At 49.8% G+C, this 27,976-nt stretch overlaps 2 protein-coding genes across 2 annotated transcripts; one reads left to right on the top strand and one right to left on the bottom strand.

Annotated features, from left to right (window-relative positions):
* Window positions 1-429: 429 nt before the first annotated feature.
* MARS2 (methionyl-tRNA synthetase 2, mitochondrial) lies at window positions 430-7,079 on the bottom strand. Its single transcript, XM_075720508.1, has 3 exons — window positions 6,845-7,079; window positions 6,358-6,692; window positions 430-1,662 (listed from the first exon to the last, which is right to left on the bottom strand). The coding sequence occupies exons 1-3, from the start codon at window positions 7,077-7,079 to the stop codon at window positions 484-486; spliced, it is 1,749 nt and encodes a 582-aa protein (XP_075576623.1). The 3' UTR covers window positions 430-483.
* Window positions 7,080-7,241: 162 nt separating this feature from the next.
* AIFM1 (apoptosis inducing factor mitochondria associated 1) lies at window positions 7,242-25,563 on the top strand. Its single transcript, XM_075720563.1, has 17 exons — window positions 7,242-7,341; window positions 8,772-8,914; window positions 12,004-12,097; window positions 13,054-13,083; window positions 14,253-14,365; window positions 14,497-14,627; window positions 15,439-15,529; window positions 16,272-16,356; window positions 16,999-17,075; window positions 18,340-18,448; window positions 19,134-19,241; window positions 20,489-20,577; window positions 20,658-20,798; window positions 21,346-21,488; window positions 23,307-23,431; window positions 24,003-24,199; window positions 25,351-25,563. The coding sequence occupies exons 1-17, from the start codon at window positions 7,242-7,244 to the stop codon at window positions 25,420-25,422; spliced, it is 1,848 nt and encodes a 615-aa protein (XP_075576678.1). The 3' UTR covers window positions 25,423-25,563.
* The last annotated feature ends 2,413 nt before the right edge of the window (window positions 25,564-27,976 follow it).

The following is a 27,976-nucleotide window of genomic DNA, read 5'->3' as shown; positions in this document are numbered from 1 at the left end:
CACGTCAGAAAGGTGCGAGGGGGCCAGGAGGGAAGATACAAGACCTGGGCAAGAGCCCCAAAACTGTATAGGAAGAGTTCCCTATTTCAAGGGGATAAATATTTGCCTCAGCCGCTTTTTATGTCCCATAAAATACATTGGCGGGGCGGGGAAGCAGCAATATTCAAACCCTAGGCTGTGTCTTCAGTTCATTCTGTTACCAGCTTAGCTAATCAGGCATTCCTGCACGGAACACGTTACCCGAGCAGCTTTCCTAGCTCTTAGCCCCACTCACGCAACCTGGCTGCCCACGCGCGTCCGCTTCCCACGTCAGGCGGAGACCTGCCAGTCACCTAGGCAGGACATCACGGCCCCTCTCCGTCCTGTTTTCCACTCATCCGCTTTATACCACCACCAAGAGAGGGGAGGAATGTGCTTTTAACAAAGACAACATTTTCCGGGAGTTCCCGGAGGCTTTTATTTGCAGAAGCTGTTTGTCAGAGACTAGAGCTTCTTGGTTTCTATCTGCTGCTGTCTTGACTTCTCCAGTCTGTGAAATAAGACGCCGGTGTCGGGTCCGAGCTGTCTCCCTTCAAAGGGACACGGCTTCCCACTGTAGCGTGGCAGAAACGTCAAATTTGAGAGACCCCTCTCTTCTGGCTGAACAGCCAGCCTGGAAAGCAATTTGTCTGCAGCGTGTGGGATCACGGGCTGCAAGAGGGTCCCGTAGACACGCAGGCATTCCAGCGTAACGTGGATGATGGTGTCGAGCCAGAGCTTCTCCGCGGGGTCTTCTCGGTTGAGTTTCCAAGGCCTGTGTCTCTGGAAGAAACTGTTGGTCTGCCTTACACACAGGGCGATGCACTCTAAAGCCTTGTAGATCTGGAAACCTTCAAAGTAACTAGCCACCTGCAGAGGCAGAGAAGCCACGGATGCCACCAACTCATAGTCTTCAGCAGAAGCCCAACCCGCAGCTTTTGTCCCCCTGTAATCCAAGATCTTTGGAAAACAAGACTCTGCGAAACAAGGGTAAGTGTTGCTGGGGTTAATGCTGAGGGCCGTTGACCGATTCAGAAGCCCCCCAAGGGCATCTGCCAGTTCTGAATTCACGAGCTTAACCACCTTCTCATCGTAATAGTCACAGTCCCGCTCAGGCACACCCTGCCTTAGCAGGAAGTACCGAAATCCATCTTCTGTGTACTGTCCAATACAAGCAAAGGGGTCAATCACGTTGCCCAGGCTTTTGGACATCTTCTGCCCACGGACGGTCCAGTGGGAGTGCACAAAGATTCGCTCGGGGGGAGCCAGCCCTGCTGCCATCAGCAGCGCCGGCCAGTAGATAGCATGAAACTTGAGGATGTCCTTGCCCACAACGTGGTGCGCAGCGGGCCACCACTCGCCGTGCGTCTCGGGGTAGCCCACCACGCTCAGGTAGTTCACCAAGGCGTCTACCCATACGTAAATAGTTTGTGTGGAGTCGCTGGGAACAGGGATACCCCACTGTAGCCGGCTTCTCTCACGAGAGACGGACAAGTCTGGCAAGTCCTCTTCCAGCCAGCGGAGCACGCGCTGGTAGAAAGGGTCAGGGGAAATGGCGTGTGGGTTGTCCCGGAGCCAATCACGCAACGGATCCCGGAACGCCGAGAGCCTGAACATGTAATTCTCCTCTTTGGTCCAGTGCACCTGAGAAGGCAGGAGAGAAAAGAATTATGGCCCAAATGCTCTGCAAACATTTTGCACAGGGTATTCTCAGCGTGGAGCTCGTCGCAGGCTCCCTCCACGTTTGGGTGCGCTGCCTGCCACGTGCGAAGCCCCCGGTACCCTTCTGCGATTAGCAGGAACCTCCTCTCCTAAGACATCGCCTCGCTGCGCTCCCCAGGGCAACACGTGAGGACTCAGGCACTCGGATGGCTCAGCACTCTGCTTTTAAAGATGCTCGTGCCCCCAGGGAAGGAACACCTTTCTACCTGCCAGATTTACGTGTCATCGTCGGGCAAGAATCAGCGAGACGAGAATACACTTTCTTAAAAACGTAGTTTTGCAATAATAGTAGAAAATCATGAAAAGACAAAATGTCATTGTTAATTACTGCCTTACTAACAATCCTGGTGCATGCCTTTGCTTTTCTCCTAGGTGCTATGTCCCGCTTTTTCCCCAGTTTAAGCATCAGTGCATCTTAGCTGCTAACTTTGCTCGCCTATGATCATGTTGAAGTACTGACAGCACTTCTCCCACACATTTAAATTCATTAGCTGACACATTTAGCTACATCAATGAAAACTTTGTGGGTAGATACGGTATGAGCGAGCTGTGTAAAGGCACTCGAGATCTATGGCTAGGTCAAGAATTCTTACCTTTTAAAGCTAAAAAAGCCTCTAAGATAAGAAAGTACAGGCTTTGGTATCACGCAGGAGAGTTTTAGTTTCTAGCACGGAACCCAACAACTTCTGATTGAGCCAGAAGGTGCCTCCCTCTCAGTACGAGCAGTACAGAGCCTACCACACCTCAGGCTGAGACACCCTAAGGAATAATTAGTCCTAATGGTGCGGAACTGCTTTATGATGTAGTTTAATTTCTCTAATTTCAGTAGCACCCAGTAGCAAATACTGCCTTTGCTCACTTGATTAAAAGGTCACCCCAAAAGAAATATTCTTCCCTACGCAAATCATAAACCAGCTACACAAAAATGTTTTAGTTTCCCCCTCACCCCTGAAATTCTTTATGTTTTTCTATAATATTTTTCAGTTTCTGGGTACCAGCTCTTAGCAGTCTGTCCAGGAGCAACACTTCACACAGAGCCAATGCCATGTCCTCCATCCAATATTCCCTTTTACACAATCCAGCGATCCTTTTGGTTACAACTCAGGACGCAAAAGCCAACTCAAAGCGGGACCTGCAATCATTTCTTCTGAAACGCTGACCAAGTCTGGTGGCTGGCTCTGAAGAGCCCACCTCGCATCCTCTGCCAAGTGCAAGAGCTGAGCAGCCGATCAGCTAGCTACCTGCCGGAAAGGCGGTCGAGATGCAAGTAGAAAGCCGCTCAGTGGGAAGAGGAAAAGAGCTTAGAAACAGGCTGTCCCCTGAGAACTGGTAAGGTAGAGCCTGGAGCACACAGAGAGGTTGACAAAGGGCAGAGTAATTAAAACAACCCGCAAAACCAGCGCCTTTGTTCAAGGCTTGCCTGTGAACAGTTACTGGAATATCTGCCCTGCAGAGAAATGCGCATGCTGTCTCCCCTGACCTTCAAACAGCCCTGACCTTCAGAGCATAGGATAATTCAGGGAGTCTCTAGTCCAGCCTCCTGCTCACAGCAGTCACCTATGGTGTCAGAACAGGTTACTCAGGGCTTTAGCCAGGCACATCTTGAAAACCTCTAAGGATGGAGACCGCAGAACCTCCGCAGGCAGCCTGTTCTGCTGCTTGGCTGTCCTCATGGGGAAAAAGTTTCTCTGTAAATCCAGTCTGAACCTCTCTTGTTTCAACTTGCGCCCGTTCTCTCATCCTCCCGCCATGTACCATTAGAAGAACTTGGCTCCATCTTCTTGAGGACCTCCTCGTAGCTATTGGGGAGCTTCTGCCACTGAGCCCTTCCAAAATCCTGTCTTCTCCAAGGTTGAAGAAGCCAGCTCCCTCAGCCTCTCCTCAAATGGCAAGTGCTCCAGCACCCTAGCCATCTTGGTGACCCTCCACTGAACTTCTTCCAGTTTCTGAATTGTTTCCTGTACTGAGGGTCACAAAACTGGATGCAGTACCTAGATGTGGTCGTCAGAGTGCTGAGTAGAGGGGGATAATCACGTCCCTTGAACAGGCATTGCTCCTGTTCGTACAGCCCGAGGTAATCCCGTTGGCTGCCTTTGCTGCCAGGGCACACTGCTGGCTCATGTTCAGCTCGTAGTTTACCACCCACCCAGGGCTTTTTCAGCATGCTCCCCGGACAGTCGGTTCCCAGCTCCAGCTCATTTCCTCATCAGAAAGAGAATCCCTGCAGCCCCACGTGCACCAACCATCTTCCAGCTAGACCTGAGCAATGCAATACTTCGATAAATGCAGCAAAAACAGAACAGCACAGTTCCTGGTCCTGCAGTGGAGCATCTTCTCACTCTACAGGCAAAGTAATCCACCACCCCGCACCAGAACAAACCCATAAAACGAGAGCAGTGGAGGTGGGACGGGCCCTCCGCCTCTCTCCAGCCCCACAGCTTGCTCACTGCAGGGCTGGCACCAGCCAAGGGTGACTGGAGCTTTACCCAGCCAAGGCTGGGACACCCCCACCTCGCTGGGGATGTGCCCCAGGATCGCCCCAACTTCCTGGGGAAAGAGCTCACCCGAGTGCCCAGCCAGACCCCGGCAGCACAGCCTGTGGCACCGTTACCCCTCAGCCTAGCACCTGGCACCCCTGAGAAACAGATGGCTTCGTGCTCTTTGTAACTGCCCTGCAAACAGGTGTAGGCGGCTATTAGCTCATCCCTTCGCACCCTGTTTGCCAAACTAAACTGGCCCAGTTCCCTCTACCGCTTGTAGGCCTGTACCCTGAGCACACTGGGAGCCTCTGATGGCTCCTCTCCGGCTTCTCTGCGCACAAAATGACGCAAAAGCATAGTAACAGGGTGAAGGAGGGAATTTCCTACAGAACAGATTCTGATCTCTCAGTGTTCAAGGAAGACCTGAAGAATGTCATTCAAAGATGAGCTACATTTTCATTTTATCACACATTTTCACCCCCAGGTTCTACTGGATATCAAAAATCAGAGAGTCACCAGAAGTAGGGTTTAATAGCATGTTGTAAATTCCCCCTTTTCCCTCACAAAACCTTTGAGCAATGAACTACCCAACTGTCACTCTCTGGTTGGAGATAAACACCTACCATCTCTTTCCACCACCTTGCAAGACCTTCTCTGCACCACGCACACTACTGTTTCTCTTGGACAGTTTGATATGCAGCTAAGGCAAATAATTGTTCCCAGGGTATATTTGACTTTGAAGCCTGCTGACTCTATTTGAGAACTAAAGAATGATTTCTTGGCCTGGAAACTTATCTTTTCCCCAACTACATTAGGTGCTTTATCAAGAGATATTATTTGCCAACATACCCCTTTCTGTGTGAACCAATGCTCCTATGCCCCGGCCTCGTACATATATCGCAAGGGTATAACCTCTGCTTACCTCTGAAGCATGATTATCTGCAACTGCTGGATTAAATAGTGCAGATCCTGACACCTTACAGAAAACGCAGCGGCAGAGAGCCTCGCAGTCAGGTACCACGCTCCTGGCTATTCAGTCATCAGACTGGACCCCTGACTGTGACTATGACTGACATCTGACTGACTGATATCCGACTATGATCAGATCATAGAATCACAGAATCATTTAGGTTGGAAAAGCCCTTTAAGATCATCCAGTCCAACCATTAACCTAACACTACCAAGTCCACCACTAAACCAGTTAAGGGTAGAGTAGTAATTTCATGTTTCCTGCCTTGGTGGCTGGACTATGTTTTAAGGAAAGTAAAAACTAGGAATCATTAATCCTTAAGGATCTCTAAGATCATCAGTCCAATCATCAACCCAAGACCCCCATGCCCACTAAACCATGTCCCAAAGTGCCACAGCTGCCCATTTTCTGAACACCCCCAGGGATGGGGACTCCACCACCTCTCTGGGCAGCCTGTTCCAATGCTTGGCCACTCTTTCCGTGAAGAAATTTTTCCTAATATCCAATCTAAACCTCCCCTGGCGCAGCTTGAGGCCATTTCCTCTCATCCTATCACTTCTTACTCGGGAGAAGAGACCAACACCCCCCTCCCTACCCCCTCCTGTCAGGAGCTGCAGAGCGATCAGGTCTCCCCTCAGCCTCCTCTTCTCCAGGCTGAACACCCCCAGCTCCCTCAGCCGCTCCCCACCAGCCCTGTGCTCCAGACCCTTCCCCAGCTCCGTTGCCCTTCTCTGTTACGGTGTTTCACGCAGGGCCGAAACCCATGTAACAAGACTGATGAAAAGTGTCCAGAGGCCAGACTGAATTGCCTCCTTCACAACACAGGTCTGAAACTCCAGCCACCCCATGAACACTTCAGTTATAAACACCTTTATCCTTCCATACAGCTAACTTCTTTCATCACCACTTTAAAATACTGTTTCCAGGCCGGCAGCCTGTGGAACCCAAGAATCCTTCCCATGGCACATGGCTGAAATGTGCATCTGCCACTTGGGGTTTTGGCAGCTCTCCCTTGCATGGCCACATGCTGCTATAAACACAGGAGAGACATTCTACAAAATACAGGTGAGTCTCAGCTGAGGTGAATTACGAAAGGCTACAGGACACATTAAAAATCCCCAAATTTGGCCAGACCAGAGCAAGAGATGAGCGCACAGGTGCCCTTACCTGATGGCCGGTCTCCAACGACACCTTGCACGGGCGTCCTTGGGCATCCCTGCGCTCGGTCAGCTGGCTCTCGGGCAGGAAGCACTCCTCGGGAGTGCAGTACCAGCCCTCGTAAGAGCCTTTGTAGAGGGCCCCGCCGTCCTGGAGGGCACCCCAAAAATGGCACACGGCTCGCCGGTGCCGGGGCTCGCTGGTGCGGGTGAAGTCAGTGAAAGAGACGGCGGCCTGGTGCAAGGCCTGGTGGAAGAGGCCCGAGATCCGCTCGCAGAGCTCCGGGGGCGACGTCCCCGCCGCGGCCGCGGCCTGCTGGATCTTCAGCCCGTGCTCGTCGGTCCCTGAAACGGCAGAGAGGCCGGGGTGCTGCGGGGGCCGGACCCCACCGCCGCCGCGGGGGCACGGGGGCCTGGGGACGAGCCTGGGGACACGGGGAACAGGGAGAACCCCGGGGGAGCCGCGGGGACGAGCCCAGGGTGCGGGTGAGGCTCACCTGTGGAGAGGCGGCCCGGGCCGGCGCCGCGGAGGCGGCGGTGGCGGTGCAGCGCGTCGGCTAGCACGGCGGAGTAGAGGTGGCCGATGTGCGGCGGCCCGTTCGCGTAGAAGATGGGCGTGGAGAGAAGGAGGCGCCGGCCGGGCCCGGTGGAAGCGGCGGTAGAGGAGACAGCGGTGGAGGAAGCGGCGGCACAGCGAGGCGGGCGCGGGAGGCGGCGGGGCGGCCGCAACATGGCGGCGGCGCCGCCACCATCGAGACGGCGGGGCAGAGGGACCGGAAGTACTTGCGGAGGCGCGGCCGCCGTGGCCAATGGGGAGCGGGCGGCGGCGCATGCGCCCTGCGGGCGGCGGGGTCGGGCCGGCGGGGCCGGGAGCGGCGTGAGGCGACCGGAGCCATGTTCCGCTGCGGCGGGGCCGCCGCTGCTGCCGCCGCGGGGGGCCTGGTGCGGGCCCTGCGCCCCCTCAGCCCAGCGCCGCGGGGCCGCGCCGCCGCGGGTGAGCTGGGGGCGGGCGGGGTCCCGCCGGTGCGGCAGGCCCGGGGCCGCGGAGCTCCGTGAGGGTGGCGGGCGGGATCCCTGCCGCGGGGTCGGGGCTCCGCTTCCCGCCGCGCCCCGGGGAGCCCCCGCCCTGGGGAGACGGGTGGCGGCCGGGAGCCACCGGTTTCCAAAGCTGCCGCTTGCTCGGGGGGCTCCCGGTAGCCGGGCCGGGGGCTCCCGGGCCGCCGTTCCACCGGCGCTGGGCGCTGCCGGGGGATGGGGTAAGGGGATAAAAACGCTTCTGACGGCCGAACCGGTGCCGGGCGCTCAGCTCCGCCGCCAGCCGCACCGGAGAGGGCGGGTGGGTGAAAAATGGGGTGGGGGAACGGAGCCAGGGGGCGGTGGGGGTGCAGGTGCTGAGATCCCGGGAATGGCAGGGAGAACTTCGGTGTTTTGGCAAATCGTAAGTTAGATGGGGCTGTTCAGCCTGTTTGTATCCCTTTGGATGCTTGCGACTTCGCTGCGGGTTTATACCGCAAGTGCGTGCGTGCAGGCAAGGAGATCAGGCGGGTGCAGCGGTTTGGGGGTCACCCCAGTGCCCGAGCCGGCGGAAGGTGGTCTCTGCGTCAGGTGGGAACGCGTTCTGCAGAAGAGCCCGACCGCTTCGGCAAGCTTCAGCGGGCCGGCTGCCTTACCAACGCAGCGCCCGGAGCGAGCGCCGTGATTGCCGTGCTTGGAGATCGAAGCGGGGCAGGCGGGAGTCTGTGATTAAGCTAGTAGTAGTAAGCTAGAATGTCTTCCAGCTGCTCGGCTAGACGCGCTCTTTGCCTTGCTCGCATGTGGGTAGATGCCTTCATCTGGGTCGGCAAACCTTGCGGCTCCTTTTCATCTGGGACGCCCCTTCTGTCGGCAGAAGCCTCTTTCTGCTGGTTGTTCACCTCGGTGGAATAAGCTGCGTTGGCGAAGGGACTTTTTGCTGGTATAACCGTACCTACTGCTTGTCCTAACGAGGTTACGTTAGCCTCTGCTCGCACATGGTGGAGCAAAGTGCATCTTCAGACCAGCGCCTGCCTCTGATGAGGCCTGGAGAAAGGTGGGAGAACAGCAAATGCGCGGTACACCCGCATCTCGGATGAACTCTCCCAGTGATACGTGCCTTGAAGGCTCCTTCAGCTGGAGATAGTCTTTCTAGCTTCCTGGCAGATGTTCCTGCTGTTAATTTGCTCAGTTACTCTTTGATCTTACAGATGTTTTTGGTATCCACAACTGCCTGGAGCCATTTGTTGTGGCAGCGAATAATTCACTACAGTTGCTCAGATGTGGTACTGGGCTCTTTGAACAAGCAGCTTGTTTACTTGGTTTCAAAAATTACTTGGTCTCTCAATTTCAAAACGTAACTTTGTATTGACAGTCTTTTTGTGTTTTTCTCTAATAAATTGTATTCCTTAGGCAACTTGTTGCAGCGCTGGAATGTTCCCATAGAACTGCAGATGAGCAGACAAGTGGCTAGCTCTGGTGTGCCCGGGGGCAAAGGCGATAGTTCTGTTTTTGTCCTTATTGTGGGCTTATCAACATTAGGAGCGGGTGCCTATGTAAGTAGAAAGGCAGTTCACGGAAAGAAGCTGCAATACATCTCTCCTGTCAAGCATTTGCTGTATTTCAGCTAACTTTACGCAGCTTTTTATCTCTGTATCTATCGCCTCCTTCAGAAAACTTCAAAGGGAGCTAACAGCTGGCTGGAGATTAACTTCTCATGATAATTTTTTTTTTTTAAAACTGTAATTTCAGTTACCTTTTAGGTTTCTTTATAGTAGAGGCACTCTTTTTTTACATACCATGAGCAACCACAGCTCTGGCTATTGTCTTGTGTGTGATAGCATATAGCTCAGGGAGGGTTGGATGGCATATGCGTTTAATACCGAAGCAAACCATTCTTTGCTAAATCTCAATTCAGAACATCAGTGTTTGGCTTGTGTGAGTATAGCAGATCAACCCAAAATTGGTGAGCGTGCATTTACGTCCTACTCAAAAGATTCAAAAAGATAAAGCTTTTCAGCCCAGCTTGGAGAGTAAATCACGTTCTCAGACAGCTGGAGAGTAGCAGCATTACCTGGAGTGGATGGGTCCTGAGTTGGCATCACACAAATCTGTTTCAAAATTCTTTCTCTTAGAGGATCATATTCATTAGAAGTTCTGAGCCCTGATTTTCTCCTAATGAAACTCTTCACATGCATAAGGCTCCTGGGACGTAAAAAAAAAAAAAAAATCAAAACTGCATGGAGGAAAAGTCTTTTCCTACTCCCTTTAAATATTCTTTACTGTGCCCTACTGTACTTTTTCTGACAAACAAGGTAACTGAAATTACAAAGCACATTCTGCTTTTCCCAAGATCTGTTTAATCAAGAGTCCTTCTTAATATTCAGCTCTTTCCCTCTCTTTTCTTTCGTTGCCTGTCTTCACCTACAGTTTTGCAATGTCATCATCTAAGATGCCCTTCTAGATCACTGACGTCTTCAGGTGTTCCTGGCAAAGCTGGCAGCAACCTATTGTTATACTTAATTGTAGGAGGAACAGTCACTGGGACAGGAGTTTATGTAAGATGCTTAAATAAATGTGTTTTAGTTGGGTGAGGGGGTGGAGGGAGGGTACCTTTCTGTGTGTCATACCAAGTTAGCCGTTTACTTTAACTAAACTGTCTTGGTGCTCCCTGGCCTCAGATATTTAATTTCAAGGGACATTGTCAAATAATTTTAAGTTTCCAAATTTGATAAGCACTGTAGTTCTTAGTGGGAAAAATTGCCTTAGAATTAACTTTTCCACATTAAATGAATCTAAAACCAAAACTGGCCATCTTCGATTTGTAACCATCAGAAAGGCACAAATTAATTAATGCATCTATTCTGCTATCAGTAATGCTGGCATACGAAAAAAGGAAATAGTCAACTAAATATAAGTATGCTAGAGGAGAGAAAAGAAAACTTGTCTAACTTTGTGATTTCTTCAGAGAAGAGCACTGAAATATCACTCCATTATCTGGCAAAGTACACAGCTGCGTTTCTGACTAGAAAGAACTTGGCATTGTCCCTTTGAAAAAATGTATCCTGAAGACCTGATCTGATATTTTGCATGTATAGAATAGTAATTTTTTTCTCAGGGATCAGATTTAACTTGTTGTATGCTGCCCTTTGAACTTGCTTAAAAACTCCACGGTTCTGCTTGCAAAAGCAGAGGTAGTTTTGTTAGCCTTGACTTTTATATGTTTAAGCAAAAGGCTTTAAAAATATCTTAATTCTTTTCAACACTGATGAGTTCTTGTTTTCTGATACTTTTGACGTTGTTTCAGTTCCCTGGATATGCTTTTGTCTGCCTGTGCTCTTTTTCGTGCCTGGCATTAAATTCCTCAGCTCTTGTTTGAGACTATTTGCTGTGTTACATAAAACACCTAACTGTGGAGATTGGTAAAATGAAAAATGTCTAGGGAGTAAAAGAGACTTCAATTCCCCAAAGGAATTAACTTTTGTTCAAACGTAGTTTGGGTGTCATAACACTCAGTTAGCTAACAGTAAGTGGTTTGGCATCAGCTGCAGCATTACCTGTCGTGCCTTTACATTTAGCAGGCTGTTATTTCTCGCTGGAAATGTTCCAGTTTTAATATTCTTTCACAATTCAAAACACAGTAATTGGATAGACGGTTGTGTTTCAGACTGTCTTGATAGGCTTTTTTTTCTCTTTTATAAACAGCGCACAATGAAAGTTGATGTCGTGCACGTGCGATATGGATTATTAGCAAGGATAGGTTTTGCCTTAAAAAATTTGTTTGCTTCCCTCTAATTTGTTAACTGTGGGGGGCAAATATCGTACTGCAACCTGCTTCCAGCAGTCTCATCGTCTTTTGCTTCTCTACATTACCAGTTTTTCTTGGAAATTAACAAGTCTTAAAAGATGTTCCCTCCTTGTCTGTACCACTAAATTGTACCCCCAGAACATGCAGGCTATGCTTATACTGTATACTGAGTTTAACAGACAAATAAACAGAAGGTCAGCATTCAGGCACGGGAATCTCTTCCAGCTGAAGGCTGTTGCCTAGAAGAGCCACGCTCCCGTGTCTGAAGGGCGCTGCTACCAGCAGCGGTAACATCCCTGATGACACCATGCCGGTAACATCTGGCCTAAAGAAAGCCGGTAAGGCTGCTTGCTTGTTCTGTCCAGCGGCTCTAGGCTTTTCAAGCTGGGCATTGCTTTTTGCCTTGAATCTGCATTCCTTTTCTGCAGCCTTGCGTTGTGCCGTGTGCCATGGCCTAGCTCGCAAATAGCCTTGGAGTTTGTTTGACTGCATTTCCTTTGTTCTGTCTGGGTCCTCTTGAAACAGGTCTGCAGCCCAAAGGCCAAACATCTGCAGAAAGGTTGATTGCTTGCTTATGGAAAGCAACCAGACAACTGAGGTTCCTCACATCATACGTAGAGCAGATCATTTTCTGAGTGCATTCCTCTTGTACCTATATATACATACCTTTATGGGCACTTTTTTCAGTGAGGTATATTTTGGTCTGTGTGCTTTAACTGAAAGCAGATGGCTTTTCTGAGCAAGCAGGATAGACAAAAGCCTGTCGGGGGGTAGAAGCCGAATGGTGCCTTGATGCTGTACGATATACAAGGTAAATATCTCCTTGTCTGTCTCCAGGTGTACAAAACATTGAGAGAAAACAAAGAGCGATTCATCAGCCGTGTCACGACGATAACGACACGATCTCAAGAAGATGAATCGTCTACGTCTGGTGAGTACTAGCCTGCTAGTTCTAGGTTTGGGTCTGTTTTTCATAAGCTGCTAACTTGAGACCTCTAAAACAAATGGAACAGAGCCCTTCTGAAAACACAGATTAGCATAAGCTGTGCCTTCACAGCATTGTCACTTCTCGGTGCATTCTGTTGTTTGTGAATTCCCATCTCTTCCCAGTATGGAAGATGGTGCTAGCATTCCATGACCCAGAACAAGGCACTGTTTTACAGATAAAGTCGGTTGTCTCTCGGGGCTCCTTTCTGCCGTTTCTGCCCTCTGTGATAAAAGGAGAGAAGAGTTAGCCCTGCTTTTGGCTTTCACCCCTATGCAGTCTGGCAAAGACACTGATTCCAGAGGGATAACATGGTCTGCCAGCACAAGCTCCTCTGTGCTGTGCCACATCCCTGTCCCGTGCACAGTGGGCTGGGCGTGCGAGAAGTATCGTGCCCGGGCCACGTGTAGAGGGAGAAACTGGGACAATTAGTGAGGCCCTTAATGATACTTTGCAGGCTGTATGTGGACCACAGGTTGTTCATTGAAGGTCTCTCTTAACTTATGAGATCTCAAAGTGCAGTGTCTGAACTATTGTGCCAAAGGATGAGGTATTTCGTAATAACAGTGGCTTTAGGTCATAGAAGATAGGGTGTGTTATGTCGCTTTACTAGGAAACCAGCAGAAAGAATATCCCGCAGGCAGGACAGAAAACTGATTGCTTTGGCTTGAGGGAGAGGATGAAACATGTTTATCAGGGTTGAGGCTGGAGGACAGAGTGAGAGCCTAAATGCTGAAGCAGAGGTCTCGGTATGTCTGCCTTTCTGGAGGCTCCGTCCCTTTGTAGCGGAGAGCCTGTTAGTCCTGTGGTCTCCTTGAGTCAGCCCTGAACGGCAGCTTCCGAACTGCAGTATCCTTGATAGCCTGTGCTGCGCTGAACTAAGGCAGTGTCTTCTTTTTCAGATACAGGTGCTGCTTCTCAGGGCACAGCAGGTGAGTCTTGATGGTAATATTTAACTGACTGTTTTATTCCTACGTACGGTTTAACTGCATGTTGCTTAGAAACAGGACCTGCATGTGGGAGGAAATGCATACTGGTAGGAACTCAAAAGTTGGTCTCCTTTCAGAATACAATTACAGAGAAATACGCCTTGGCATTTTAGGGAACTTTGCTTTCTTATAAACTGTCCACTGAATGGCCAGTGCAGAGTTTTGGTCTTGCTCACAAGTTGATTTGTGCTCTTAAAGAAGACGTGCTGCTAGATCAAACACTTTGCAGTTTGTATTTTCCAAATCGTTTTGAAAATTGTTTTCTGATTTGAGTGACACCCAGGCCATATCTCTTCTCCTGGTGTTTTGAATAATCTTTTGGCTGTGTCCCTCTTCCTAGCTCAGCAAACCGTCACTTACTGTAAAACCTGAATCTTGGATCTCCAGTGCGTTGTTTGGCCAGAGTAGAGGCCAAGCACGTTTTTGCTGTCCTGAATTTACCATACAGAGAACACGCTGATCTTATACTTCTGAATATTGTGTATTACTGTATTATTGTGTAATACTTCTGAAATTGTGTATGGAGTGCTGGAAATGAACTTTGTGGGTCTTTGGCTTTGCAACCACTTCACCCAGCTGTGCAAATGGAAGCAGCATTCTTAAATAGATCCATTTATAAAATGAAGCTCTTTGAGAGTCTGCTGGACAAGTAGCACCTGTTCAGAGTAAGGCTTGAAACCTGTTAACAGCCTGTCCAAATAGTGGTATTTCAAGCTTTTTACGTAGATCATTCTTATTCTTGACATCTCAAACCAGAGGAAAGTGGATCTGTAATACAGCAGCTAAAGCCACGTGATAAAAGCTGTGCTACTGGCGTATTCCAAAACTCTGCGATTGCCATTGAGCTCAGCTGTGCAGATCTAGCTTAGAAAAAATAATTTGCTGGAATCTGACAGTTTGATTTACACAGGGAGCCAGCTTTGAGTGAAGCAGAAGCACGGTTCTTGGGAAGTATATTGGGAGGGAAAGGAAAGGGAGGAGAAGGTATTTGAAGGGCAGTTTGCTAAAGGAAGTCTGCATGTGAAAGGCATCTGGTGGCATACTCTGCTCTTTGGGGCCGGGCCGTTTTCCCTGCTGCGTTTGCAGTAAGCTGTCCAATCTGTCACCTGCAGCTCCGGGAGCTCGCCCCGAGGTCCCATCTCACGTTCCTTTCCTGCTGATCGGTGGAGGAACTGCTGCTTTTGCTGCTGCCAGATCCATTCGGGCTCGTGACCCTGGTGCCCGGGTAAGAGATGCCCTGTCCTAGAGCAGACTTGTGTGGATGACTGAATACTGTTCTTGCTTCAGAGCCTCTGTCGTACATTTTCCTGTTTGCCTGGCATCGGTACAGCTGATGTGTTTAATGACCAATTAAAGGTGCTGATTGTGTCTGAAGATCCTGCCCTGCCCTATATGCGTCCACCTCTTTCCAAAGAACTATGGTTTTCAGATGACCCGAATGTGACAGAGACTCTGCGATTCAAACAGTGGAATGGCAAGGAGAGGAGGTATGTGTCGCTTGCGGGTAGCAAGGACGAAGGAGAGTGTTTAATGAAAAGTCAGCCATGATCAAACTGTTCTTGTGAGAGCCGCTGCAGAGCTCTGAAGGACCCCAGAGTGCTGTGGGGACAAATCACTGGGTAGATTTCTGTGTTCGTGCCTGCTATGAAGAGAGCCCTGGGGTGTGCATGTGTCTGTGTGCGTTGGCGCTAGGCTGATCAAAGAAGGGACAGAGCATTGCATGCTGTGTGCAGAGCTTGTGTGTTGATCCGCACCAGAGCAGCTGACTACCTTGTGGAGTCCATGAGACTCCACGATGTAGGCTGCGGACTCATGGAGCGTGGCTGCCCAGAGATGCTGCGATGTTACAAACAAGTCAGTCAAGTGCTAAGGAGCAGACTGAAAGGTGTGGCAGTGCTGGCAGTTGTCAAGAGGAGTGCTGCTTCGCATGTGAGAGTTAGCTTGGTACTTAATACCTCTTGAATCTCGCTGTGATTCCCTTAGACATACACCACCACTGGCAGAAATCCTGTGGAATGAGTTCATAGTAAAGGTGAGGGTACAGCTTCCCAGTTTAGAGCAGAGCTCCAGGGACCCTGGATCACATTTGATTCTTGTGACTTTTGTGATAAAGCCTTGCTGATCTAAACCCTTGAACTACAACAGTGAGTGTGAAGACCCTAATTCCTAAAATAAAGATAAATAAGAATTCTGAAGCTTGTTATGGATGCACAGAGTTATCTTTGTATCATTGGTAATTGCTGAATAGCTGGTATCACAGAGAAAGGGGAACCCATTTGATAACGGAGCTTTTTTCAGTATATATTTCCAGCCGCCGTCATTCTATGTGCCTGTTCGTGATCTGCCTTTTGTAGAAAACGGTGGAGTAGCGGTTCTCTGTGGCAAGAAGGTGGGTACAGCACTAGCTGTTGTTCTGGCATCATACAGTTCTTCCCAAGCAGAGCCTGTGCTCTAAGCTGAAACTAAACAACTGTAGATGGTGGTGGGGGGAGGGTTGGCTGAGGAGGAGAGTGTGTACAACTTTGGGAAAAGTGCGTATGATGAGGCAGGGATTATGCTAAGGACAGCACAAGTGAAGTTTGAAAACGGGAGAAGCTATGAGGAATAGTAGTGAGCTGAGGGAAGACGAAGAAGAGGCAGGGGTAAGTAGAGTTTGGGCATGGGACAAGAATAGGTAGAGCTTAGAGACAGGGTGACAAAATGGGAACAATATCGGTCAGAGGGTGAGGTAAGGCGAGTAGAGTGATCTGAGTAGTGGGTTATAATGTGAGCAAGAGCATTGTGCAAGAGCAGCAGGAAGGTGGAAAAGTTTATGATGAGGCTTCTAATATATTTGCTTCCTCAGTTTTTTATGTGTTGCTAAAATAAGATTTCAGTGACTCAGCTGAACCACACTAGGTATCTGAGTCCATTTCTTAGACTCAGATCCTGGGAAAATCAACCTGAGCTATGGTGGCTGCCAAAGAAGTTGTCTCAATTCCTGCTTCCAGTCTTCTCCCTTCCCCCCTAAACTTAAAAGCGGGAGAACGTTACTTCCAAATTTGCTTCTTTAATCAATAGTCTATGCCGTTTAACTCGAATGGCCAACAGTGCATGGAAGCCTGAGCTCTCCCGCTTGTTTAATTTTGCAGGTTGTGCATATGGATGTTAGAGGCAACGTAGTGAAACTCAGTGACGGTACCCAGATATCCTATGACAAATGTCTGATCGCCACTGGTAAGTTGTTGGGTTTTTTCTCTCTGTTCTTGGCCTTATGCCAGGCTTTTTATTTCAGTGGCATTTACCTGACAAGGAAGTTTCTGTAGTATGTGTCAAACACTTGGTAGAGCAGTCGCATGAAGGGCAGTCATACAGACAGCCATGCCATTGGGTTTTTCACCTGCCTCGCATCAGCCAGCTTCTCTGGGATGTTCAAAGTTTTGCCTTGTGAAAATCAACAGGGAAGGAGGAAAAGGTGACTTCCCTAGCAACTCAGTAAAGCAACTCCTGTACAGCCCAGCCTCTTCAAATCCTGCCTGTAGCAGTAGCAAGCAGAACAAGCAGCTCTTGCTTGGGCAGAGCGCTGCGCCAGCGTCTCACCCTAGCAGTTCTGCAGCCCTCTGCGGTTAAAGTGGAACTGGCTGTCTCCACTCAGCGGAGCAAGGTGTGTAGCATTAGATCTTTTTCCCCTGGGTGACTGTTGGGTCACCTACTGCTCATGCAGAAGGTCTTTCATGTTAAAAACTCAGACAACAGGGAGTAGAGCATACTGTAACAGTTTGGAAAGCACAGTCCAGATCAAAGGAAGCTTTGCATTGTCTGGATAGCCAGTGACGTGCCCATGGTATCATTAGTGTCTCTCACTCTCTCTGTCCTCAGGTGGTTCCCCAAGGAACCTACCCGCCATTGAAAGAGCAGGAAAGGATGTACAACAACGGCTGACGCTGTTCCGAAAGGTAATCTCCAGGTGTTGCTACTCCTGGGGTGAGGTTGAAAAAATCAGAGCCACTACCACTATTTTCAGCTTTTAACTCTTTGGCTTTGGGTCCAGGACAGCCTTGCCTTGGCAGCTGCTTCCCTCAGCTGATAACCAGGAGTCCATTTGCTATTTATTCCTTTTCCCCAGGCAGGTAAACAGGTTAGAGTCTACTAGACCACTCATCTGCTTGCCTCAGGCCTGAGAGCTGTAATAATGTGTGGCGGGGTTTTTGGGGGTGGGATTGGTTTGTTCTGTTTTGGTGGTTTTGGGGTTTTTTTTTTTAGTTTCCCTCCTGTATAACTCTGCTGCACCTTCCAGGCCTTTTAAAAACGTGAGCAATGTAAGCTCTGCAAGTCCATTTGGACCGTAAGCAGTGTGCCTTCGGGACCATGGGTAGCCGCAGGAAGCTAGCGTGGTACTCCAGCCCGTCACCCCTCTTGAGTGAGTGTGCGCCGCAGTTCTGCAGCACACGGGCGAGAGGTTGGCCTTTGGCCTGAGACAGGACAGAGACTGCTCTCATGCTCTGAAATTTTAGCTGAGTACGAAGTTGAGTGTTCATGCTGGCTCTTGGATTGGCTTAAATAGTTTTCTGATGAAATAATAAACTGATATCCATGCCTTCTTCGTGGCATTTCTTCACCTTCATCCTGTGCCTTGGGACAAAGGGAATAAAAGACATGGAAGTTGGTCAGTGGTCTTCTGGTTTTTGCTGTAGAGTTGCTTTTTGTTGACATACTCCGCTTTCTTGAAAACATGGGATTTAGAACAGGCATGCAACCTTCTCCTTAGTCTAGTTCAGGGAATTAACAGGGAATAAGAAGCCGTGTGGGAACTTTCTGCTCTGTGCTGGGCTTCCCCTAAGGACTGGTCTGCTCAACTGCGGGAAGGGAAAGATGCATCACATCCAGATGTGAGCTGTGGCATCCTTGTAGTACTGTACGTGCTGTAGTACACTTGTGTCTAGAAATTGCATTGTACTTTCTCTTGAAAGTCAGAGGAAAATGCAGGAATCTGAGGTTGCCTGGACACGGAAAAGCTTGCACAAACATTAGGAAGCTGGAGAGCGTTTTTGGTTTTGGGTTTTTTTTTTCAGTAGATGAACAGGAGGAAGGAGAAACATGTTTCCCTTTTTAAGTTGGGGAGTCAGTTGCTTCTATTTCAAAGGGAGAAATTGGAGAAAAATATCTGCTGCTGCCATTCCTGTTTGAGGATATTTTAAATGGGAATAAATCTTCTTTCAGATTGAGGACTTCAAAAGTCTGGAGAAGATTTCAAGAGAAGTCAAGTCCATCACAATTATTGGTGGTGGTTTTCTCGGCAGTGAGCTGGCCTGTGCTCTGGGAAGAAGAGGTAAGTGCGCTTCTGCAGGCAGCTTGTCTGCAGCTTGCACCTTGACAGAAGTGATAGACATTGAAAGTAAGCAGCCTGACATTACAGACTTCCTTTTCATTCCCCAACTGCTGAGTTTTTGCACAGACTTGTGGTTTGTCTGAAATAACCTTAATGCACGTGTGTTCTGTTGGCTGTATCGCCTGACCTGGTTTTCCATTTTCTCTCTCATTAGCAGCCCCCAACCACAAAGGTTTTTGTAAGTTGAGCTCCCTAGAAGCTCTGCAGGCCAGTGCATGTTGCAAAGTCATTCCACCCTGTAAAAAGTTATATTTGCGCTCTCGATGCTAAAAACCACCCTAAAACTATTATTTCAAAGAGGCTGTGAACAACTGGATTCTTACTGTCAAGTGTGTGCAGCTTCTTGAGTAGTGTCTTTGTGGTAATTTTTCTAATAAGAGAAGTTTTCTCAAAAATACTAAGCATTTTACTTAAGTCTGCTGTCTGTTATCCCAGAGTTTGCAGGTGTATGTGATAAGGTGGCCAGTCACTTTGTGACTCCTGTGGAAAATCTGGGAGCCAGAACTCCCGGTTTTGGAAATTCATGTCAAGCTCCTTGCATAAAGTACATGCTTGTGTCCTGAAGCCTGTGCTGCTGCTCTTTATCCATGGATTGTAAGAAGCCTGCTCTTTGCTTTCCTTTCAGCACGAACCAGAGGCCTGGAGGTGATTCAGCTCTTTCCAGAGAACGGCAATATGGGCAAAGTCTTGCCTGAATATCTGAGCAACTGGACCACAGAGAAAGTCAGGAGAGGTGAAGCTGCGCTTCCGTGTTCCCTCTCTGCGAGTGGCAGAGCTGTGGCGTTCAGGCCAGCGGCTGCTGTATAGCTCTTGTGAAACACAGCGCTCTGCTCGCTTTGTCAGCAGAGTCTCGGGAAGACTGGGTCCCTTAGAATCATAGAATCGTTTAGGTTGGAAAAGCCCTTTAAGATCATCCAGTCCAACCATTAACCTACACTACCAAGTCTACTCTAAGCCAATCAAGGGTAGACTAGACTAAACCATGTCCCCAAGTGCCACCTCTGCCCGTTTTTTGAACACAACAACAGACAACAACAGAGTCTCGGGAAGACTGGGTCCCTTGCGAGGTGGCCCAGTGCAGAACAGAACAAGTTGCAGTACAGGCAGCTTGGGTAGCTCCGAGCTGCCGTGAATCTCTGGCTTCTTAGCAGCTCCTCTGGGAAAGCCAAGCAAATACACATGCTGATGCCAGTGAGAGCTTCCCTCTGGCTCTTCCTGCACAGAACGATCCCTACTGCCATAGCTGCGAGTTACTTTAACAGCCTCTGTAACCTGGAACCAAAGTTGTCTTACGATAACTGTTGGTTCTCCTCTTCTGAATTGCTCTAGCCTCAAATAATTCTACTTGTTACAGCCTAATGCAGCCAGCCTAGAGTCACATTGAGAGAAGGGTTGCGTAGCCCCACGCCTTATGCGTACGCCTTTGTCAGGCCAGCTGCTGTAGTGTTTAGCTGTAAAGTCGTTAGGATCTGAGATACCTTTTTTCCATTTGCTATAATAAGTGCAGAATCTATTCCTATGCAGTGGTAAGCGGAGTGGGGATAGAGGGAGGAGGGATATAGCTGGGGCTGCGGACTGCAGGGCCTGATAACCCACGGGTCTGAGTTACTTTCTTTTGTTTACGGAAGCTGCCTTGTCAGACCTCTGGGTCTGGCTGTGACAGAGCATACATAATTGCATGTCCTTGGTGCCTGAAAACCCGTCTTGGGGAGTTCTTTTGGATGCGATCTTGTCATCATAGGAGACGTGTACTTTTGATTGTCATTTAAGTAGCTCTTCCAGACCTTCTGGCTGGGTTTCTTTCTCCTCGTGCTTCACTCAAAACTGTACTGGCGCATGCAGCAAAGATAAGGGAGTCTCTCTCTTGGTTCCGAACCCGGCCCCTGCTCTGCCTGCATCTGTTTGCACCAAAGATGCCTGCCTCGGCTGAAATCGGTTTACCCCTGAGCAAGCAGTTCTGTTCCCTGTGCTTGTTTCCAGAGGGTGTTAATGTCATGTCTAACGCCGTGGTCAAGTCTGTCTCTGTCTGTGGCAATCGGCTGATGATTAAACTGAAAGATGGCCGAAAGGTAAATTTAAAAGGAGGGAGAGGGTAAAGTTTGCAGGGGCATGCAGAGAATTAAGATAATAACTATGAATTCCCAAACAGGTGGAGACGGACCATATTGTGGCTGCGGTAGGGCTGGAGCCTAACGTGGAATTAGCAAAGTCAGCTGGGCTGGAGGTGGACTCCGACTTTGGAGGGTTCAGGGTGAACGCGGAGCTGCAGGCACGCTCCAATATCTGGGTGGTGAGTACGTGCAGAGCAGTTTTCTGTCTGCTGGTTATGCTGATGCAGCCAGAGTACACGGAGCTACGGGGGCTGGTACACCTCGGTTAGGTGAATGGGGCAAAAAATAGCAAGTGACGAGGCCAATCGTAGTGCACTGCCGGCAGCCATGGAGTCTCTTCGTGCACCGCAGCACGCTTCGTTGCTGTGGTAACGACTGTGTGAGTTTTTGAATATTTATGCTGTGTAAGAGGAGTTGGGGTAACCTAAAGATAGCGCTGATTACTCTATTGCATAAGAGTCCCTTTGGTGGGAGTCGAGACTTTGATTCCTCTGGAAAAACCATACCCGATACTGTCTTATTTTTCTGAAGATCGGTGAAAAATGCTGAGAACTGGGACTTGTGTAGCCTGGGGAGTGGGATAAGGTGGTGATGGTGTTTGGGGGTTTGTCAGAAAAACTCAGTTCATAGTTCCACTTTGTTCTCTCCCCAATGCCTTTTGTGTTTGTGCATTAATTTAAGCTTTCAATGTCACTGTTCAGTCCTCACTGAATGATTCTTCTTAAGGCAGGGGATGCTGCCTGCTTCTATGATATCAAACTAGGTAGGAGACGTGTGGAGCACCATGATCATGCCGTTGTGAGTGGAAGGCTCGCTGGAGAAAACATGACAGGAGCTGCGAAGCCCTACTGGCATCAGTCCATGTTCTGGTAATGTTGACAACTTCTTTTGGCATTTCTTATTTGGCCACATTGCAGGAGCTATGACAAGTAGACCTCGTAAAGGTTTCTGTTTCCTAACTGTAGTGAAACTACTTCAGCAAATACCTTGTACAGCTGCTTGTTCCCAGAAGCTCAGGGAATGGGAGGGCATTTGAGCATTCGCTGCTCTGTCCTGACCTCTCTGGAATGTTTTTCCTCCTGCAGATCCCCGTTTCTCCCTGAATGAGTCCCATTCAGCAAAGCAAGTAGCAATAAAAAGCAGCCCCTTCCTCAAAGCAGGCTCATTTGCAGGTTGAACTTAGCAGGACCTTTTCCGTTACAATTATCTAAAATCTCCCCGCACCGTTGCTGGTTAGCTGAACCAATGCTTTAGTAGCAACGCATCACCGCATCCAGGAGCGCACGTGAACGTTTCTTGTTTTCCAGAGAGAGGTATCGAGAAAACGGGCAGTTCTGCTGTATCTTTTTGAAGTTCTTTTTAAAACAAAACACACACACCCCGAAACAAACAAAAAAATCCCAAAGCCTGTTAGCTCAAGATCCAGAAATTTAAAGTTAGTGCGCGTTTAAATACGGGGAAAGGAGTTTTACTTTTCTTGGAGAAATCCCCTCAAAAATAGTTACGACTGGCTGTCGTTTCCCTGAGCACTTGGTCTGTACTGCACAGACTCTGGACCCAGAAGGGTTTCTCACTTCACTTTTAAACAAGGACGCAGAACCATTCATTTCAGTTGTGTTTTTCTTCAGGATACGCTGACCATGACACAGATGCAGGCAGTCGGGGGACTGTGAGTTGCGGTCTTGTGTTTTGTTGCCGGGTGTTAACTCGGGGGTTTGCCAGCCCTCACTGAGTGAGACTTCCTTCTCTTGTGCTAAGAAGCTGGCAAATAGCAAGAACTCCGCTTGCAGTTTTTTCGGGATGTTCAGGATCCCTCCTGAGCTCTGACTTACCCACTGCTGGGTGCCCAGTCTGGTTAGCTGGCATGTTATTGGTATTCCTCTCAGTAACCCCAGTCTGTGCTGGAGGATTCTGGCCAGAAAGGTACTGATGTACGTACAGAGATATCTGAATTGTTTTGTGGGATGCATTTTATTTCCTCAGCATAGTCGGGAACGCCTTTGACACACTGTACTTACTGGGCCCCAAACCCCAGCTGCTTTGACTCCTATAAGCACCTCAGTTCAAATTCAGCTGGTGCCTGGTTCAAGGAGGGGTTATCAGCCACGTGTTCTTCTCTTTAATATTCCTTAAATGCTCTCTCTGAAATATACGCTAAATGATTTTCTGCGCTGCAAAGTCCAGTGCTTGTAACTCAGCATTGCCCGAAGTTGGTCAGATGGTCTTGTTAGGACCTGGAGGAGTGCTTGCTTCCGCCTCAGCTCTGTCTCCTGGTCACGTTGGTACTAAGCAAGCAACGCAAGATTTTTTGCAAGCACCTACTAACTGCATCCCGATCCACCTGAATGCTGAGGTCAGATGTGTGACTTTCTAAAGGGTCGAGATATATGCAGCTCTTGGAAGCCACCCTGCTTCCTTCAAGGGAGAAGGCCTTAAGTACTTTAAGTTTTTGTTCATTGAACTGGTTTCTTCTGAAACCGATGGCCTTAGGCTTGCTGTGTCTCGAGTCCCTGTTCCACGCCAACGTATGCAGAAGAGACTGATGTGTGCCAGCCGGCCTGCGTACTGTGATCTCCCTCGCACAACACTGTCATTGAGGATCTGGGGCTGGATGGAATTGCCTTGTATTTGTCTCGCTAACGTTTCAAATTATTATTTTTTTTTCTTTTCCCCCACTTCATTCCTAGGAGCGATCTGGGTCCTAATGTAGGGTACGAAGCCATTGGCCTTGTTGACAGTAGTTTGCCAACAGTAGGAGTCTTCGCTAAAGCAACAGCAAAAGACACACCGAAAAGTGCGACGGAGCAATCAGGTAGGGCTGTAGCCGTGCTTGGGAGCTGTCTCTGCGCGTGAGGGTTTGTGTCTTGCGCTGTGTAGTGGCCACAGAGTCGGTCTGATCTCACTGTAGAGTACTAGGAGACATCAAGCTGTTTGCTTCTTTTCTAGACTAAGCTTTAAAGGCTGGTTTTGATATTAAAATGTGATTAAAACATAACATTCCTCCAAGAAGACATCATGTAACTCATTTACCAAAATTAAAACTTTTCCCCAGTGAAGCTTAATTTCCTCCGTAGCAATAAAACGATGAGGTTTTGCACAAAAGAGATCATGTGGATCGAAGCGTATTTATTTTTGTATACGCTGCCTGGAAGAAGTAGACTGTTCTGTCTTTTGCATTTGGTGATGGAAGTTGGGAATTGTCCATGTTGTGCTGCTTCGTGTTAGGATTGCTTCATTCTCCTGTTACTGAAGCTTAACTTTTGCTGGACACAACTCAAAGGAAAACACCTCGGTCTCTTACGGAGCCCTGCTTTCACCATCCCAGGCAAATGCTGCTGCTTTTTTCTGCGCTGGATGTTTGATATCTCTTCTCTGTGCATTAGGGACAGGTATTCGATCAGAGAGCGAAACAGAAGCAGAAGCCTCAGAAGTTCACATTTCTCCAAGCTTTTCACCAACGCCTCAAGTTCCAAAGCAAGGAGAAGATTACGGCAAAGGCGTCATTTTCTACCTCAGGGATAAAGTTGTGGTAGGAATCGTGTTATGGAACATCTTCAACAGGATGCCTATTGCTCGGAAGGTCAGTACAGGACTGGTATGCTGAGCAGCGAGGCTTGCTTAGATTGGGGATTTTCTTGTGGAAAAATCAATCTTCCAATTTAAAATGAGGATAAATAAATGCAGATGCTCTGTCTGGAGCAGAGCTGTGCAATAGCAAATGGTCGCCCTGCCTTGGGTGAATTGTGGGAGATGTCCTTGTGCTTTTCTGCATGTTTGTTCAAAATTCTTACAGAAATGACTTGAATCAGGTTTATGCTTCAAGCCTTGCCTTTGCATGGCTGAAATTTCAGGTCCGTAGTAAGTACAGGCAAAAATCACACGCGGCTGAGCATCAGAGTGAAATGTCCTATTTTTGTGCTACTTTCTCTCATGTACAAGTGTCTAAAACAGTCTTAAACGTCTGTCATCCTAGATACACAGCCACAAAAAGTCAGGGTTAGAAGCAGCCTTGAGTAGGTGCTTAGTCTGTCTGCATCCTCCAAGGTAAGATCAGCTGTGCTTAGGTCATTTTTTAACATCTCTGGAGAATTTCAGTAGTTTAAACTATGAGAGTGATTCCACACTATCCCCAGGTGATCCATCCCAAAATGAACTGTTCCTAATGTTGGAAGTTCCTGAAGCTTTCATGATGTAGTTTAAACCTGGTACTTCTCCCGTCCCCAGGAAGGAGAGATCCTTTCCTTCCCTCTCTTAGCAGCCCTTCCTCTGAATCGGAGCGCCAAGTATGTACGGGATCCTCGGACCGTATCTCATTGCCTAAGGGATAGGTTTGCAATTTTAAGCCACTTACACTAGTTCCTCTAAGTCCATGCAGAGGGACTGGCTCAGCTTCTCGGAGTTGAGATGAATCGCTTTTTGAAGATACCTGTTCTCCCCAGCTGTGAAGGGAAACCCAGACATCAGAAACAAACCCTCCAGGGACAGTGAGGTTGGTTTTTAACTCCAGCCATTCCTGTAGGCAGATAATGCTACACTTAAGATTCCTATATAAATTTGGCCGTAGTAAGTACTGTTGTCATGTTGTGGACCGCCTAGGTCGGCGAGTTGTCATCAGCAGAACTTCAGAGAGGATCTGAGAAATTCACCGCGTGGGCTGGTGACCGCGTACAGCCTTGCAGCACTGCTGGTTTAGAGGATGTGCGGGTTTTCACGCGTTCTTCCTTCCTTCAGATCATCAAAGACGGGGAAGAGCATGATGATCTCAACGAAGTAGCAAAGCTTTTCAACATCCACGAAGACTAGACTCCGGAACGGGAACACCGCAGTAGGAGTGCGTAGGGCGGCGGGGGCCGCCGGCAGTGTGCACCCCTTCATCTCAGACGACTTTCTCCGAGTACTTGTGAATATTTGCAGTCACCTAGAGTTCTAATGTTTGCACCAATAAAGTCAGATTGTTCTAAGTTAAATGCCTTGTTCCTGCCCCCGTGCCTTGCTAGTTTTGAAAGGGGAATACGCTGCCTGCCATTGTCGCTCTTTCCCTTGTATAAAAGCCTCTGTCCTTGCAGCACTTCCCGGCGGGGGAGCTTGCAGCGCTGCTGGCCGGCTGCGTGCAGGGCTGCGCTCGTGGCTGCAAGCGCTGCAGGAAAAGTGCGTCCCGAGGGGATGAAACGGCGCGTGATGCAGCAGCTCTGGTGTAAGCTGGCATTTGAAGCCAGGTGCGTGCTCCAGCCTGGTGCAGAGGGAAAGCACAGCTGGCAAGCACAGCTGCCCAGGTGCTGTCCTGGGGGGGCCTGACCTGCACCGGGGCTGCCGCGCGTCTCCCTCCAGCTCCAGCGTGTGCCCGCAGCAGCACAGACCCCAGCATGGGTGCTGCAAGGGTTGGGGCGCGAGCGGGGCCCCCGTGGCACCCGGGGGCCTGGCACCATGGGGACCCCCCCAAAGGGCTGGGGTGAACCTGGGCTGCAGAGCCCGGGGACACACGGACACGCGCATGTTGCTGCAGCAGCCGGCTGCATGAACAAAAGTGCACATGCACATGTGTGCACACGCATGCACACACACATGGACTCCCACTGCTGCGGGGGCCAGCTCTGCGTGTGCACGTGCCCCTCGCTGCCGCAGCCGGCTGCGTGCAGGGGTTCAGGAGGGCTCGTTCCCTCCCTCTCGTACCAATTAGTCTGTACAGTACAAAATCGTCCAAACTTTCTTAAGATCTAGAGAGCGCACGTTGCGTTCTGCACAGTCGGGGTGCAGGCAGCGTGCCGCGAGGACCCCAGCCCTTGCTCCCACAGACTCCTCGCTGCCCCCTGCACATGGGCTGACGCTTCGGGAGCTGTTTTGGGGTTCAGGTGCATCCCAGGCACATGCCGAGGCTGAGCCATCCCTGCACCCTTGGAGGGCACCTGGGCTTGGGGAAACAGGTTTAAAACAGATCTTTGCAAGGCACAGCTCAAAGAAAAAAAACAAACCCACAAATAAAGTCCTAGCAGTGCCCTATCTGCTCCCATGGGGGTGAAGCCAGACAGGGAACAGCTCCCCGGCGCTGGGGCCGGATGCAGCTCGCCGGCCATCAGCGGTGGCTTTAGGCACAGCTGGCCTCGGCCGCAGCGCTTCCATTGCCAGCGTGAGGCCAGGAGCGGGTGTCCGTGCACCCCAGCATCTCCCAAGAGCTTTTCTGGCTCAGCAATCACAGAATCGTTTAGGTTGGAAAAGCCCTTTAAGATCATCCAGTCCAACCATTAACCTACACTACCAAGGCCACCACTAAACCAGCTAAGGGGAGAGGAATAATTTCATGTTTCCTGCCTTGGTGGCTGCATTATGTTTTAAGGAAAGTAAACACTAGGAATCATTAATCCTTAAGGATCTCTAAGACCATCAGCCCAACCATCAACCCAACACCCCTGTGCTCACTGAACCATGTCCCCAAGTGCCACATCTACGCATCTTTTGAACGCATCCAGGGATGGGGACTCCACCACCTCTCTGGGCAGCCTGTTCCAACGCTTGACTGCTCTTTCCATAAAGAAATTTTTCCTAATATCCAATCTAAACATCCCCCTGCTCCACACTGCAAAAAGACAGACACCGCTGCCAGCCGAGGCACCGCAGCCCAGCCCAGCCTTGCCCTCTCCCCCGCCTGAGCCGCAGGCTGGGGCGACCACGCGAGGAACCCTGCCCACAGCGGGCGTCAGACGCGGGGCGAGGAAGAAGAGGCAGGAGACGGGGGGCCTGATGCAGGTTTTTTCTGTACATCAGTGTTTTTGACACCACAGCCTGTTGCTTAGAGTAAAACAGAAATCAGAAAGAGCAACCAGAATACACACCCAAAGGCAAAAAAACCCTCAGCTTAAAGAAGGTGCTGCCTGGCCCCCAGGAGGGGAGGCTGGCGGCCGGGAGTCCAAGGGGAAGGGGTAACACCTGCCCTGGCCGGGAAGAAACACAACACAAAGAGAAAAACAAACCAACAGGGGGAAAAAAAAAAACAAACCAACAAAAAACCCCCCCACCCAACGCTCCCGCTGCGGAGCAGGGGAGAGCCAGAGAAACCAAGATTGTCCCGTCCTCAGTCCTGTTAGCACCTGTACAATAAAACTGTACCATCTCCCGGGAGCGGAGCAGCCCTGCCCCGCGCCCAGGCGGCGGGCACAGTGCCCGCTCCCTCCCGGAGAGCTGCTCCCGGTGACACAGGAGGGGAGCGGGACGAGGCCGAGCGGACACCGCGCAGGGCAAGGAGGGGGCTTCTGGGGTGGCGAGAGGCCCCGGGGCGGGGGGAGAAGCTGCCGGGAAGCGTGGGGTGCGCCGGGGGGGGCCGCGGGCTGCGCCTGCCCCTGCGACGGCCGCCGGAGAGCGGGAG

The sequence above is a fragment of the Pelecanus crispus genome, chromosome 13 (assembly GCF_030463565.1).
Source record: "Pelecanus crispus isolate bPelCri1 chromosome 13, bPelCri1.pri, whole genome shotgun sequence".
Lineage (NCBI taxonomy): Eukaryota > Metazoa > Chordata > Aves > Pelecaniformes > Pelecanidae > Pelecanus > Pelecanus crispus.
The sequence above is the reverse complement of the archived record's forward strand: the minus strand, read 5'-3'. Positions and strand labels throughout refer to the sequence as shown.